At 41.0% G+C, this 16,509-nt stretch overlaps 1 protein-coding gene across 6 annotated transcripts in view; it reads left to right on the top strand.

The window, feature by feature from the left end:
• The first annotated feature begins 13,554 nt into the window (after positions 1-13,554).
• LOC124041421 (DNA-binding protein Ikaros-like) overlaps positions 13,555-16,509 on the top strand; it is a 29,766-nt gene continuing 26,811 nt past the window's right edge. For 2 of the 6 annotated variants that reach the window (XM_046358972.1, XM_046358971.1), the window contains exon 1: positions 13,555-13,861. In XM_046358972.1, coding sequence (XP_046214928.1) covers positions 13,582-13,861 — 280 coding nt within the window. In that variant the 5' untranslated portion in view covers positions 13,555-13,581. The remainder of the gene's footprint in view (positions 13,862-16,509) is intronic. The other 4 variants (XM_046358975.1, XM_046358974.1, XM_046358973.1 and 1 more) reach the window with 4 other exon arrangements.

The raw sequence follows: 16,509 nt of genomic DNA, 5'->3' as shown, positions 1-16,509 counted from the left end.
AAATGTCTATATTAGTCTTTCAGGAAAATTCATAGTCCATTGTTCAGATGAACTCCATGTGACGTTTTGCTTCCCATGTTTCTGTTAGATCAACTGTACAAGTTAACACTTGTCAGCATTTGTGTCGCTTTTGGAAATACAGTTGGTGGCTAGCACATGACAGTGTCGCCTAAAAGACTAACAACGACAGTTGTGACACAGGAAAAACAATGGTTGACATTAGCACAGAGGGAGCAGAACCACACCACGAAAAGAAGGAAGTCTGGGAGAAAAATCAGGAAGAAAGAACCATTCATCATACTGCCAAACGTATCCAAGTTTAACGTTTAAGCGTTTTTTAATACTTATACATACTTTCAAACTTTTTTCATAGTGACCAAAACATGTATGCACTTTGTATGTGGAAATCAACATGAAACTCAGGTACACAAGCTTAAACTGTACTCAAATGACAAAAGAAGAAGGCCTGAACACAAATAGTGATTAGGATTGGAACCTATACAGAAGTATCAAATGGAACATGTAGTGCACACTTTAGGCTACAATTACAAATAAGCAGAGGAAAACCATCCCCCCAAAGTCAGGGAGTCTTGTGTGTTGTCGAGGATGTAAAACCTGTTTCCTAGTTGGGCCCCAGTTGAGCGAATTTTACCGGCTTTTGGAGCACCTCTCTCCAGATGGTTGAATCCAGAGCAGCTCGTGGTAATGGTGGTTTTTCACAACCCAGATCCATTTTCCTGGTGCCCGACACCCTGTGAGATCTGTTTCCTCTACTGATTAAGCTGGCCTCCCATCTTTTTCCCACAAAAAGTTATCAGATGACTGATTATCAACGCCAACATTCAGAGGCCTCTGGACTCTGGCCTAATACTGTTGTTCTGATGTGCTTTTCCCCTCCAATTATTTTTTACAGTTTTGCTCAATTGCGTACAAGTGAACAATGTTGTCGATTTTTTTGTACTCAAAACACAGAACTCTGTGGGTTTTTGCCAAACACTAAATGCATTTTCAAAATGTACAGTAGTTGCCTTCACAAAACATAAATGCATTCATGAAAAACTACATGATCAAGTGTAAAAGAGCAGAACCAACTCACCTGCTTTTTACACTGATTTGACTATTGGATGTTCAATATTATTTTTGGGGAAAAGGAATTACAAAGGAATAGTTTTACCACGCTTGAGTTCAGTTCAGGTCACAGGGTTGACCTTACACCTGAGACGTCAATGTCCAATGTTGGTGAAGTGAGGACTGTAAAACTTAAGATGAACTCCATGTGAAGTTTTGCTTCCCGCTCATCATAACAATTGATTATCTCTTGAATTGTGCAACATTTTGATTTTGTATGGTCAGAAAGAGTCACAGTTAAGGGAGTATGTGTTCTGCTGTTTATATTATTTATGTTCTAAAACCTACTGCCTCGGTGCTGATGTGTTTCACAGGACCACTCAGGATCGACGGAATCCTCCCGCTCATGCTCGCACTGCACCCCTGTCCAGAATGGTGACCACTGTGCCTCCACGAAACCCATTTATGCACCCCACACAACCAGTGTTTCCTATCTAATGCTTCCTCAAGAACACATGAGAAATATTAAACAAAGCATATGAGAAAGTTTGGAAGGTGTCAGTGGCTCTTTAATGCCATCCAATCTGTATGTGTGAATAGATCTATAATGATGTGATGTAAATGACTGATTCTGGCTGAGTTGGAGAATAATGAGAGGCCTCATTGGCATAATATCCCTGATTTAGATGAGTGATTTTGTGAATTCAGGGCTGTGAGCTTTTTGCTATCATTGTCCTCTTAAATTCCTGTGTGTGTGTGTGTGTGTGTGTGTGTGTGTGTGTGTGTGTGTGTGTGTGTGTGTGTGTGTGTGTGTGTGTGTGTGTGTGTGTGTGTGTGTGTGTGTGTGTGTGTGTGTGTGTGTGTGTGTGTGTGTGTGTGTGTGTGTGTGTGTGTGTGTGTGTGTGTGTGTGTGTGTGTGTGTGTGTGTGTGTGTGTCTGCCTGTCTGAAAAATAAGAGCGAGGGAGAGAGGAATAGGAAGATTTTTTTTTGTTGCAATTTCCTTATCCTAATTGTGGGGTGAAACCAGACGCATTTAGCTTACATCATGACAACATCACATGTAACATGTAGCCTAGCCATGTCTACACATTGCATTTGGTCAAAACAATCTGCGTTTTAACCATAAATAACATGCAACTGTTGTTTCCCTTCTCAATGATCATACAACACTGAATCATTGATTAACACCTCATTGAAATTTGCCATGGTAGCCTGTTCCACCTCTGGGCAGCGTAACTAGCACATGTGCAGAAGGTACAATTGTTTAGCTATCGGGAAGAGGCACCCAGAGAATACAGTCAACACAGCTACTCAGAATTGGGAAAAAACGTTAATGTCACGTGCACAAGTACAGTGAAATGCCTTTCTTGCAAGCTCTTAACTCAACAACTCAGTAATAAATGTCAATGTAGTATTAAAAATAACATAAGGTAGAACAAAAACACACAAGAAATAAAAATAAGAAATAAGAAGAACACTAACAAGTAAGAAGCTACATACAGGATCAGTTCCAATACCATATGTACAATGTGCAGGGAAACTGTGGATATCAGTGGAGGCTCCTCAGAGGAGGAAGGGGAGGATCATCCTCCTCAGTGAATTTCATAAAAATAAAAATAGTGAAATATTTCTCCTTTTTAGATAAAAGTATACTAAATATATTCATGTCACCAAATAATTGTTTTGCAATGAATGTCTACAGTAGCCTCAGCAACACTCTGTAGGATAGCACCATGGTATAGCCGGAGGAGAGTTAGCTTCTGTTCTCCTCTGGGTACATTGACTTCAATACAAAACCTTGGAGTCTGATGGTTCATACCCCCTTCCATAAATTGACACAATAATTATGACAACGTCCAGAGGACATCCTTCAACTTATCAGAGCTTTTGCAGCAAGAACTGACATGTTGAGAAAGAGAGAGAGATTCCTATTTCGTAGTATATTTATTTTCACTTTCACTTACTTATCTACCATTGGATGCGCCAATTCTGTTTGAAAAATGCTTCTTAAACGGAAACAAACGGATTGAAACAGGGATAAAAATACCTGAATTTGTCCAATAGAAACTCTCGTTTGCAACTGCTGGACAAAGGATTACACTCTAGATCAGCTAGATGCAGGCAAGAGTGTGCAAGGCGGTACTGAATGTGTCACTGTCTGTCACCTTGATTACTCAAAATTCTCTTGACCTGTGCACCTACGTTGTAAACTTTAATTCATAGGCTAGGTTGTAGAAAGCTCATAATGGGTACAGGGAAAAATTGTAGTAGCCTAAACCTATCAATATTACATTGAGCTGGGTGTATGGAATATTTACATTTTACATTTAAGTCATTTAGCAGACGCTCTTATCCAGAGCGACGAATATGAATGACAGTCATCCAATATGCTGTAATAGAAACAAGGTCGTGTTAATTAATGAGAATTATATTCCTCCCTCATCGTAATAAGGATCTGACCCTTTTTTTCAATTCTCGCCTAAAATGACAAACCCAAATCTAACTGCCTGTAGCTCAGCACCTGAAGCAAGGATATGCATATTCTTGATATCATTTGAAAGGAAACACTTTGAAATTTGTGGGAAAGTAAAAGTATTGTAGGAGAATATAACACATTAGATCTGGTAAAAGATAATACAAAGGCAAAAACACGTGTTTATTTTTAAAAAATCATCTTTGAAATGCAAGAGTATTCAATTCAGATAGTCCGTATAACCATTTTGTTAGCTATTTAGCAGTCTTATGGCTTGGGGATGAAAACTGTTCAGCAGTCTGTTGGTGTCAGATTTGATGCACCACTTGCAGTACAGAAGCAGAGAGAACGGCTTGGGTAGCTGGAGTCTTTAACAATTTTCCGGGCCTTCCTTTCACACCACTTGATATAGATGTATAGTTGCGAGCACTAACCAAGACTCAGTTCTTTAGGAAGTGTGTCGTCTACAATGACATCCCCAAAAGTGATGACTTGTACTGTAGGTACATCATGCAGGCATACCACTTATTTGGTTAAGAGTGATACAAGGATAGGGGTTATTTTTGAAGTGCGTGCTTCGATCTGCAGTAAGATGAAAAAGAGTGCTGGTGCAGGTTCATGTGTTGACAGGAAACTGGGATGTGCTGCTTTCCTGTCTCTTCTCCATTGTCTACCTTATGTCTGCGTTTAAAATCGTCTTGCCAGGATTTGACTTAGTGAGAGTGACTCGAATGTGCATGTTGTTACGTCTCCAAAGTAGTACAAATCATCCAAAGCAGTCTGTCGCACAGAGGTAGAAGAAATTGTAGGAAGGTTTTGAAGAAAATCACTGGGAACGCACCCCGAAATATTTTGAGAACTCACCATAAAAAACAACACACTTTTACATGTCAAACTGATTTTACTCAGTTTCCACATGTTCTGCCTCAATACCACCCATGGTTATGCGCCATAATAAATGAACATATTTTTCAATTCAATAATCAAACAGTACACAAGGATAGTTTTTGGATTTAGATCCCCATTAGCTGTTGTACATGCAGCAGCTCCTCTTCCTGGTGTCCACACAAAACATAAAATACATGACAGAGTAAAATAGTTATAGACAAGAACAACATAAGATAATATTACATTAAATAAAACATTTCAATATTTTAAGGATTCATACATTGATTGTACAAAACAATAGGAACCCCTGCTCTTTCCATGACATAGACTGACCAGGTGAATCTAGGTGAACCCTATGATCCCTTACTGATGTCACTTGTAAAATCCACTTCAATCAGTGTAGATGAAGGGGAGGAGTCAGGTTAAGGAAGGATTGAAAATACTTAAGACAATTGAGAAATGGATTGTGTATGTGTGCCATTCAGAGAGTAAATGGGCAAGAAGAAACATTTAAGTGCCTTTAAAAGGGGTATGGTAGTAGGTGCCAGGGGGCAATGGTTTGTGTTAAGAACTGCAACGCTGCTGGGTTTCTCAGGCTCAACAGTTTCCTGTGTGTATCAAGAATGGCGCCGGGGGAGATGGCTGCCGTTTTACGGGCTCCTAACCAATTGTGCTATTGTGTGTTTTTTAGCGTTATTTGTAACTTATTTTGTACATAATTTTCTGCCACTGTCTCTTATGCCTGAAAAGAGCTTCTGGAAATCAGGACAGCGATTCCTCGTACTGGATGAAGATTTTTTCTTTAACGAGTCGGACGCAAATGATTTACTTCAGACACCGGACAGGGCCCTCATCCCCGCCATTCGCATGAAGAAGAGACGAAGATATCGGGGACGTAGGTCAGTGTGCCTTGTAAGGATCTGACGGCGAGTGGGTAATCCACCTCTACCATCAGTCCCATTAGCCAACGTGCAATCATTGGATGTTAAAATGGATGAGCTCCGATCAAGACTAACCTACCAACGGGACATTAAAAACTATAATATATTTTGTTTCACCGGCATGACATGTTTCACCGACACAGACATGGATAACATACAGCTGGCTGGGTTTTTCGTACATCGGCAAGATAGAACAGCTGCCTCCGTTAAGACAAGGTTTGGCGGTCTGTGTCTATTTGTCAATAACTGCTGGTGCACTAAATCTAATTAAGGAAGTCTCAAGGTTTTGCTCGCCTGAGGTAGAGTATCTCATGATAAGCTGTAGACCACACTATTTACCAAGAGAGTTTTCTTCTATATTTTTCAGTGCTGTCTATTTACCACCAAAAACTGACCGCACTCAACGAACTGTATAGGCCATAAGCAAACAAGAACATTTTGATCCATAGGCGGCGCTCCTAGTGTTCAGGGACTTCAATAAAGGGAAACTTAAATCCGTTTTACCTGATTTCTACCAACATGTTATATGTGCAACCAGAGGAAAAACAACTCTAGACCCCCTTTACTCCACACACAGAGACGCGTACAAAGCTCTCCCTCGCCCCCTAACCAGAATTCTATGCCCCGAATTCCTGCTTATAAGCAAAAACTAAAGCAGGAAGTACCAGTGACTCGGTCAATAGGGAAGTGGTCAGATGACGCAGATTATAAGCTACAGGAGTGCTTTGCTAGCACAGACTGGAATATGTACCAGGATTCTTCCGATGGTATTGAGGAGTACAACACATCAGTCACTGACATCAATAAGTGCATCGATGACATCGTCCCGACAGTGACTGTAGGTACCCCAACCAGAAACCATGGATTACAGGCAACATCCGCACTGAGCTAAAGGCTAGAGCTGCCACTTTCAAGGAGCAGGACTCTAACCCAGATGCTTATAAGAAATCCCGCTATGCCCTCCGACAAACCATAAAACAGGAAGAGCCTCAATACTGTCATGCCCTGATCTGTTTCACCTGTCCTTTTGATTGTCTCCACCCCCTCCAGGTGTCGCTTATTTTCCCCAGTATATTTATCCCTGTGTTTCCTGTCTCTGTGCCAGTTGGTCTTCTATGTTTCCAAATCAACCAGCATTTTTCCCTTTCTCCTGCTTTTTGCATTCTCCTTTTTCTAGTCCTCCCGGTTTTGACCCTGGCCTGTTTCTGGACTTTGTACCCGCCTGACCATTCTGCCTGCCTTGACCACGAGCCTGTCTCCCACTCTGTAACTCCTGGACTCTGATCTGATTTTGACCTTTTGCCTGTCCACGACCATTCTCTTGCTTACCCCTTTGGATTAATAAACATTGTAAGACTCCAACCATCTGCCTCCTGTGTCTGCATTTGGGTCTCGCCTTGTCCCTTGATAAATGCAGGACTAAGATTTAATCGTACTACACACACAGACACTCGTCGGATGTGGCAGGGCTTGTAAACTATTACAGACTACAAAGGGAAGCACAGCCGCATGACAAGAGCCTACCAGACGAGCTAAATTACTTCTAGGCTCACTTCGAGGCAAGCAACACTGAAGCATGCATGAGAGCACCAGCTCTTCCGGACGACTGTGTGATCAAGAGCTCCGCAGTCGATGTGAGTAAGACCTTTAAACAGGTCCACATTCACAAGGCAGCAGGACCAGACGGATTACCAGGACATGTACTCCGAGGATGCGCTGACCAACTGGCAAGTGTCTTCACTGACATTTTCAACCTGTCCCTGACCAAGTCTGTAATACCAAAATGTTTCAAGCAGACCACCATAGTCCCTGTACCCAAGAACACCAAGGTAACCTGCCTAAATTACTGCCGACCCGTAGCGCTCACATCTGTAGCCATGAAGTGCTTTGAAAGGCTGGTCATGGCTCACATCAACACCACTTTCCCAGAAATACTAGACCCACTCCAATTTGCATACCGCCCCAACAGATCCACAGATGACGCAATCTCACTCCACACTGCCCTTTTCCACCTGGACAAAAGGAAAACCTACGTGAGAATGCTATTCATTGACTACAGCTCAGCGTTCAACACCATAGTGCCCTCAAAGCTCATCACTAAGCTAAGGACCCTGTGACTCAACACCTCCCTCTGCAACTGAATCCTGGACTTCCTGACAGGCCAAAACCCAAGGTGGAAAGGGTAGGTAACAACACATCTGGCATGCTGATCCTCAACACGGGGGCCCCTCAGGGGTGTGTGCTCAGTCCCCTCCTGTACACCCTGTTCACCCATCAATGCATGGCCAAACATGACTCCAACACCATCATTAAGTTTGCCGATGACAAAACAGTGATAGGCCTGATCACCGACAACAATAAGACAGCCTATAGGGAGGAGGTCAGAGACCTGGCATTGTGGTGCCAGCATAACAACCCCCACCTCAACATGATCAAGACAAAGGAGTTGATCGTGGACTACATCCCCCCTTTCTACGGGGCTGTAGTGGAGCAGGTTGAGAACTTCAAGTTCAAGTGTCCACATCACCAATGAAATATCATGGTCCAAAGAGGGTAGTGCGTACAGCCCAGTACATCACTTGGGCCAATCTTCCTGCCATCCAGGACCTCTATACCAGGCGTGTCAGAGGAACCCCCTAAAAATTGTCAAAGACTCTAGCCACCCTAGTCAGAGACTGTGCTCTCTGCTACCGCATGGCAAGTGATACCGAAGCACCAAATCTAGGTCCAAAAGGCTTCTTAACAGATTCTACCCCGAAGCCATAAGACTCCTGAACAGTTAATCAAATGGCCACACGTAATATTTTTATTGACCCCCCCACCCCACCTCCATTTTTACGCTGCTGCTACTCTGTTTATTATCTATGCATAGTCACTTTACCTCTATCTACATTTACATATTACCTCAATTACCTCGACTAACCGGTGCCCCCGCACAATGAATCTGTACCGATACCCCCTCCATATAGCTTCCACATTGATTCTGTACCGCTAGCCCCTCCATATAGCCTCCACAATGACTCTGTACCGGTAGCCCCTCCATATAGCCTCCACATTGACTCTGTACCGGTAGCTCCTCCATATAGCCTCCACATTGACTCTGTACCGGTAGCCCCTCCATATAGCCTCCACAATGACTCTGTACCGGTAGCCCCTACCGGTAGCCCCTCCTGCATACTGTGTACTAATTGTACTACGTACTATTTAGCATGCAATGTTTATAAAATGATGCGGTATGCCACAGACAAAACGAAAACAAACAAAATCAGACTGGGGAAAATCTTGACATCGGTGTCCTTCAGGTCGGAGAAGTCGTGGCCTTAGGATGATGCCCGAGTCTCTGACCCAAGATTTAAGTGCCTTTCAATGGGGTATGATAGTAGGTGCCAGGCGCATCGTTTTGAGTGTGACAAGAACTGCAACACACACAGTTTCCCGTGTGTATCAAGAATGGTCCACCACCCAAAGGTTATCCAGCCAACTGGACACAACTGTGGGAAGCCTTGGAGTAAACATGGGCCAGAATCCCTGTGGAGCACTTTCGACACCTTGTAGAGTCCATGCCCTGATGTTTGGTAAACTCAGTGTAATGTATATTGTCAAGGCATCAAGACAGAACAACAACAAATGTCTTATACACTATTCATATAAACATATTCATACAGTATTAGATGTTAAGAAAGAGGAGAGGTGCTGTGATACAAGTGCTGTGTTTTTTTTAAAGATAAACTTCCTTTTTGCCTGAGTAACCTCTGGCGGCCGAGCATTCCATGATGTCATGTCTGATGGGGTATGTCTGTTTGAATTGTATGCAAATAGATTATACAAGTGGTTAGGGATTTTCAGCACACAAATGTTTTTCAAAAATATTCCAGGGGAAGTAGTCCATTTCTCCTCAACCCTCAACCAGGAAAGACTTTCATTCTCACTGAGATAGTGTTTCCAAACCCTGGTCCTCGAGCACCCTCAACATACACCATTTTGTTGTAGCCCTTGACAAACACCCCTCATTCAACTCATTGAGGGCTTGATGATTAGTTGACATGTTGAATCAGGTGTGCTTGTCCGGGGTTACAATACAAATGTGTACTGTTGGGGGTACTCGAGGACCAGGGTTGGGAAACCACTGGTCTATATCATGCTCACACTGAGGTAGCGCATGTATCTTAGTGTGAAGACGGGTGGGGCCTTAACCGCTTGACCAACCTCAAGCACTTTTTGTCTGTATAGACTTTTCATTCAACATTCCCCATTCCCCCTTGTGTATACTTGTTACTGAGACACTAATCTTGGTTAACCCAGAACTAAGATCTTGCGGAATTTGGTCAGATGCTCGATCAAGGTACCAGAATGTTTACCTAGTCTGTCCACCAGAGATCACTGAGACAGCGAAAGCAAAAGTCTTCATCTGTGCAGTCTTCTGTGCTTGATGTTAATTAATAGCTGTGCCACTCTGGGTGTGGGCCTGTCTGCTGGACAGTAATTGACATGTGTTAACCACCGTTCAACTGTAGGGTTCTGCTCTGTTCCTGTCTTTGACTGAGGGAATCAGACGTCTCTGACTAGCCTGGTCCCAGATCTGTTTGTCTTTGCCAACTCTTATGGTCATTGTCACAAACAGACCTGGGACCAGGCGTCTTTGACTAATCAATATAGCTCAATGTCACAAGTAGCTGTCTGTCTTACTTGTATTTGATAGAACCGCTTTACAATCCCAATTTCACAGCTAGAAATGTAATGTTTTTAAATGAAAAGTTTAAATGAGTTTAGACTCTTGTTTTCATCCCCAGTTTTTTACTGTGCAGTTTGTTACCAAACGCCACAGTAGCAGTTTAGCAGCAGACAATACAACTTTCCTAAAGCTTCATATACCCAGGCATGCTTGAGAGGCTGTGTGCTCAGATAATAAAAGCCCTCCAAAATTGAGATTACAAAAAATGTATATAAACATGCCTCTTAATTGCCAAGGAGCATATTGATATTTGTGCTTTAGATATAAAAACAACATTCCTTTCTCACAAGGTTGCCAATGGACTGAATCTCATTATTGGTCCCCTTTTCAGGATCTCCTCAATGCCTGCCTAGCCAGGAGATTCATTTCTCTAACCTCATGTACATTTTTTTTGTCTTCATTTCTCTATACAGAGGCTAAATGTCAAGCTTGCCTGACTCCTTCTAGTGACACATCCATTCCAGCAGATAATTACCAAAAGGAAAGTGATGCTTTAGTGTGCCGAGGGGAATTTAATTTACTCTGAAATAAAGAGTTTTTCACTTTCCAATTGACGTTTTAGATACATGTGACTATTTAATTTGATTACCGGTCTTGAACATCTTTGACTTATTAAGGTGTTGAAACCAATTAAGGGCTACATGCTGTTCGTGCTTCCAGATTATAAACTGTGAATACTGCTTAAAGATCCATGAAATAAGAAACAGGCTGAATATTTTGTTCATTAGTCTGTTGGCCACATAGAGATGCTGTTATTATGAGGCAATCCAGGTAATGATGTTTAATTGCAGCAAAATGCTTTACAATACGTTGAAGAACCTAAAGCAGTGTAGGATTGTGTTTGGTGTATGTCGTCTGGTCTATGATGATCATGTATGTTAATGAAAGCCACTGTGTGAAATAAAACATTGCTATGAATCAGAGTTTCCAATTTGGCAGCACATGGTCCAAATTTGGCCCTTGGGTGATTTTATTTGGCCCCCCAAGTTTTCTGAGCAAATATATATATATATATATATATATATATATTACATCGTTGTACACCAACGAATCAGATCCAAGTGATTTTCATTTGTAAATATTTTCCCGTGGATACTAGAGAGATACTGTATATGTGATTGTATACAAATGTAAGCAAGGTTTGAGATGATTGTGTTTTAGTGAAATATTATAACTGTTTGGACTTGTTGCGGTCAATTTGCAGTCTAAACATTTTTTTTTGTAATTATGTTCCAGGCCACTGACCATCAGCGCAAGAAAAAATAATATTGTCACGTTCTGACCTTAGTTCCTTTTGTTTTGTCTTTATGTTACGTGTGTGCGTTTTAGGTAGAGGTGTGTCTTTTCTGGACTTGGCACCCTGTGTTTTGGGTGGTCACTTTTACTGTCCGCGCCCTGTGTTGTTGGGCTTGTCTAATTTTGTGTGCCTTATGAAAGAGCACTTTTTTTCCCAGTGGAACTCTCTGCGCCTGACTCCTTCCTCACCCACCTAGTCCCGCGTGACACATAAGGTGTAGAAAATGTTTAACTGACTGAAAAGGGCTTTTATCCAGTCAGGATCAAAACATTTTGTTTAAATACACATGCTTATTCAAAGTCTTTACAATGCATTATAACCCCATCATAACGCATTAAACCTGTTGGCTTTATTAATGTTACTGAAAGTTTAAAAAATAGTGGCGTTCAAAAACAAAACTGTACCACCTGCAAACATTGTGATTCAACCTCTCTTTAAACTAGACTGTGTCCTTGTGTCCTGGTGTAAGCCCCACACACGTTGAGTGAGAAGATCTGCTGTGTCACTGGGATAGGGTGGTATCTCTACGGCTGGGAAGACCATGCTCCTCTGCTGGTTATGATTGGAGCGTGCGTTGTCATGGGTCACGCCTCTGATCCAGGATTCCCTCTGTCTGGCCTCAGGTCAGGAGTTGGCCTATGGGGGGGGGGGCTTTAACGCCATGACACAACTATTGACATTGGCTTCTCGCTCACAGTAAGTTCCTTACTTGACCTGTACTGTAGCTGAAGATACTTTTATAGAGGCTGGATCAAGATAACTCTTTTGGAGACTGTTGTAATCCATACTGACATGTGGAAACAGCAGACCAAAAAACACACACTCCTGTGAAAAGTTCCTCTTTTGCACCATGACCAGACCAACTGCCTGTGAATGTTGTGCTGTTTTGTAGATAAGGGCTGCCTTCCACTGTAGGTGACTCAGCTATCCAGAACACACTGCATCTCCACAGATAATACCACTCAGAAAGGTCCGAAAAGAATGGGATAATGGGGAACAACTGTCACTTTTCTCCTAGCATACTTGCAGCAAAGATTCCCTGTCCCCGAAACGTCATTTAAGGTATTATAATGACAAAACATGGCAGACAAAATGAGCCCACTTGTTTGAATAAAATAAGAGGTATATTACTCATTATTTATTGACCATTTTTATAATTATTAATCCACAAAAGATTTTGGCTTTGAATAATTTGAGGCAATATCCTATTTGTGCTCAACACTGTAATAAACCAATGTTCTGAACATGTTAGTTTAAAAAATATATACATTTGACAAACTACTATGAATTCTGAGAAAAAGAACAAAAGTACATGGGCCCTAAACTATGTTGGCTGAAATGTTTCTACTATGTTGGCAGAATATGAATTCAATGCACTAGAAACAAAACAATGCAATTATAGAGGCAGTACTTCAAGAATTGGAGTGGAGGGACATGCCGAGGTATCCCTCAACAAGGATGCAGCTGATTTACAGAGACACAGTATCATTGCGTCAATGGGATGCTTGTCTTTAGGAGTCTGTTTAAATTGTAATTAGGTGTTTTCGCATGTTACTTTTCTTCCCGTTATTCCAATGGCAGTGCTGCTTGGAAATAAATCATGTCAAACGACACTTCTAGAACAGATCGTTGTCCTCAAACTCATCGCCTGATCTAGACAGAGCTCCCTTTTCTCTATTTTCTCTATTTTACCTCAAAGGCATCTGTCCTACTGAAAGGATGTAAACAACGTGAAAACTTGGGTGATAGCCTTTTTAGGCATATAGGCCTATAGGCCTATTAGCTTACGTTCCCGAAATGTCATTCAATTATGCATTTTTTAAATAATGAAATAAGTGTTCAAATAGTATACAAGTATAGGTAAGTATATGAGACTGTATTCATTTGTTGATACGTAAGCAAAAGGAAGGATGCAACTTTCTACAATGATTGTCGGCTGTTGTCAATGTAATCAGTCACAACAGTTGTTCGATTATTAATCGGGAAACCAACACAGTTTGTTATTTTAATCGCACTGTGGCTATTATAGCATGCCAGAACAGGTGACTGAAGGGGCGCTGCCAATGCAAGTGAGGAGTCTCCATCCTTCTCTACGAAGTAAATAAATAAACAATGAATCGTCCAGTCTCCTGTGCGCCCAGCCTGGTGCGCCTCATCCCATCTCATGCATGGCTGCCAGTAATGGTCTACTGGGTGTCAGCTTTTATTTGCAGGACACAAAGCAAGTGCCAAGGGCTGCTGCATCGACTCCCCGAGCAGACTCGGCCTCTGGATAAAAGCAAGCAAAATGCTTCAGTCGAGCACAGAAACATCGAAATGTTAGGCTGGAAAGAGGAAGTGCAGTGGAGAGGGGAGGGACCGAGGGCAGAGTTCCATGGGGCTGCCGCGGCGCTTCGAACTTCTACACATGGAGCGGGGGGGAGTTGGAAGAACTTCATATTGCAAACTCAAGGAATAGCAGGTAGAGTAACTTTCACGATGCTTGTTAAGTTCAATGTCATTTAAAGTGTTTATTCGTATTTCTAAATGGTAAGAAATGAAATATCGTTACTCTTTAAAAAAAAAAGAACTATGTTAAACAGATTGGAAAACATTGTCCTGACGTCTGGGGCAGGTGCGTGAGTGTGAGCGTCTGAAATCCTGTGACGCGAGTGGTGAATGTAACCGAGTTGACTAAATGAAGGAACATTTTAATGTTACATGAATGTTATACAATTTTGATACGCATTATAATTAATATCGAATGTATTGTCTTAGGAAAATAATGGAATAATGGAATATTTTCCTCCTTTCCCAAACAATTTTTAGGAGATCACAGGAATTGCTCACAATCTTAACCATATCGAAGCAGTAGGCTATATGTCTTGCCATTGACAATTAAGCATATTAGAATTAGGCTAAACATAAAAACAAAAACAAAAAAATCCTTGGTTTCAAAGTTTTCTATAGACTCGTTTCACTTTTCGTGCCAGATTGCCACCTGTTGCAACTGTGCGCATCCAAAATGAATATCTGAAATCTACCAACCATTTTACATCATGACATTCAAGCTGGAGTTCTTATTTCAGAAGTCCACTCTCCATTATTACAAATGAAACCAAGTCAATTTAAATAGCATGTTTAAAATTGATCTGAACAGTCCTCAATGAAAGCGACAGGAAATAGGCTATAACTGCGTTGCCGAGAGTCTTGAAAAACGTAATCTGTTTCTATGCCCTTTTCAAAGTTACATGAAAAAGACACACTCTTCAAAATTCCTTTTCAAGATACCCAAGACGGTCTGAATTATTGGTTGATCTGATCCGAACCTGACACGTGTGTTGATAGTATTGGTGGGCAGGGCTCAAGTATAGCCTACTGTTAACATGTTGTGAAACTGACATTCAACAAGAACACCATAGAATATTAATTGTAAGAGAAATAATGGGGAAACAACTCCACAATACTTTCCTCATACAATTGTGCGCTGGGACAACATTTTACAAGCTTCAACACGTATGATATGTTATTATTGTTATGGAGAACTATAACCATAAACAATGAAAAATCCTACTCAAGTCGGCTAATTAATTTGGTTAATATGGAATAATAAGATATAATATTTTCATTACTGCATTGTCTAGATTGTCCTCACAAAACTTCAAAAGCAATGTTGATCTTGGTTTTAACTTGATTTTAATGTGTTGTTAACAATAGTATTTCCATTTTGTTGACAGTCCAAACTGCCCTACAAAGGCCAAACGCAGTAACTACGTTTTTTATTGATTTTTTTATCAAATCTGATTTTAAAATATTTTTATGTCTAGACAGACAGCAGTTCCATGATATATTTTAACCAACTGGCTTGTTTTTGTGTCAGGAAACTATACACCACATGAATCAGAAAACACCCTTGGCCATTTCTGAACAACTCAACATTTATGACCAAATTCGTAGTTACTGCGTTTTGCCTTTATAGAGCAGCATAGCCTACCTCCTCATTCAGTATTGACATTGACAAGGTTAGGCTACTCACCTCTTTTTTTAAATATAGGGCAGCCAAACACTTGCATTTCAATTTGATAGCAAGGTTTGCTCTTTTCAAGCAAACCACTGCCACCTCAAAGGTTTCTGTTCTACGGAAAAGATGAGAAAACAATGTGAAAACTTGGGCGATGGCCTTATTATGGTAGGAATGTGATGAGTTATTTTTTGAATGAAACGTTCATTTTAAAAACGACTCCAAAATTAAAAACACAGCAACCTGTACAAATGGACTCACCCTCAAGAAAAAAAACATGATATATTTCAATTACTATTGGTAAATTCAGCAATGAATTGCAACCCACCCCATAGCACAATGACATTTGATGTTTCTGCTTCTTCCTATTGAGGAGGGTTGGAATGCTGCAAATACACGTTTGTGGACACATCAGCATCCTTGTTATTAGCATACTGAGGAAGGAGACAGAGAAATAAAGGCTGTTATTAAAATGATTCTCACTGAATACCGGTGTAATGAAGTGTGTCAGATGCAAATGAGCACAATAAGGAAACTCCTTTCAATGCCCCTATACTGTAGCCCCTCTAACCCACAATAGGTGCCAAAACATCAGCTTAGTACGATTATCATCTTTCAATTTATGCCTGCACGTTTCATTAATTGCTAATGAGTATTCTCTCTATAATTTTCAGATTTAAAAAAATGAAAACGATGACTGTTTTGAGTGTTATGTTACGTGGTATAATGTAGTAGGGCATGGTTCCCCAAATGGTGGTTTGGGACCCACAGGTGGGTCGTTGCTAAGGCATGAGTGAGTTGTGGCACAAATACTGTTTTGTTTCACACTGGAATGAATGAGGTGGGTCTCAATACACAAAAAGTAATTAATATTCATTCTTACATCTCAGTATCAAAATATATGAAATGAATCAAGCTGATTACATTATTTTTGGGGGGATAAATTAGCAACAACAGTCACTGTTCTGAATTTGTTGTCCAAATGAATGATTTTCTGGAGAAACAAATTATGACTTTCGAGTACCGTCTTTAATCACACTTCTCACAGAAACAGCTTATACTTATAATAGTTTGAGGGGGAAAAACATTTCAATAATGATACCTGATAT

The sequence above is a fragment of the Oncorhynchus gorbuscha genome, linkage group LG08 (genome assembly GCF_021184085.1).
Source record: "Oncorhynchus gorbuscha isolate QuinsamMale2020 ecotype Even-year linkage group LG08, OgorEven_v1.0, whole genome shotgun sequence".
NCBI lineage: Eukaryota > Metazoa > Chordata > Actinopteri > Salmoniformes > Salmonidae > Oncorhynchus > Oncorhynchus gorbuscha.
This window is presented reverse-complemented; position numbering and strand designations above follow the sequence as displayed.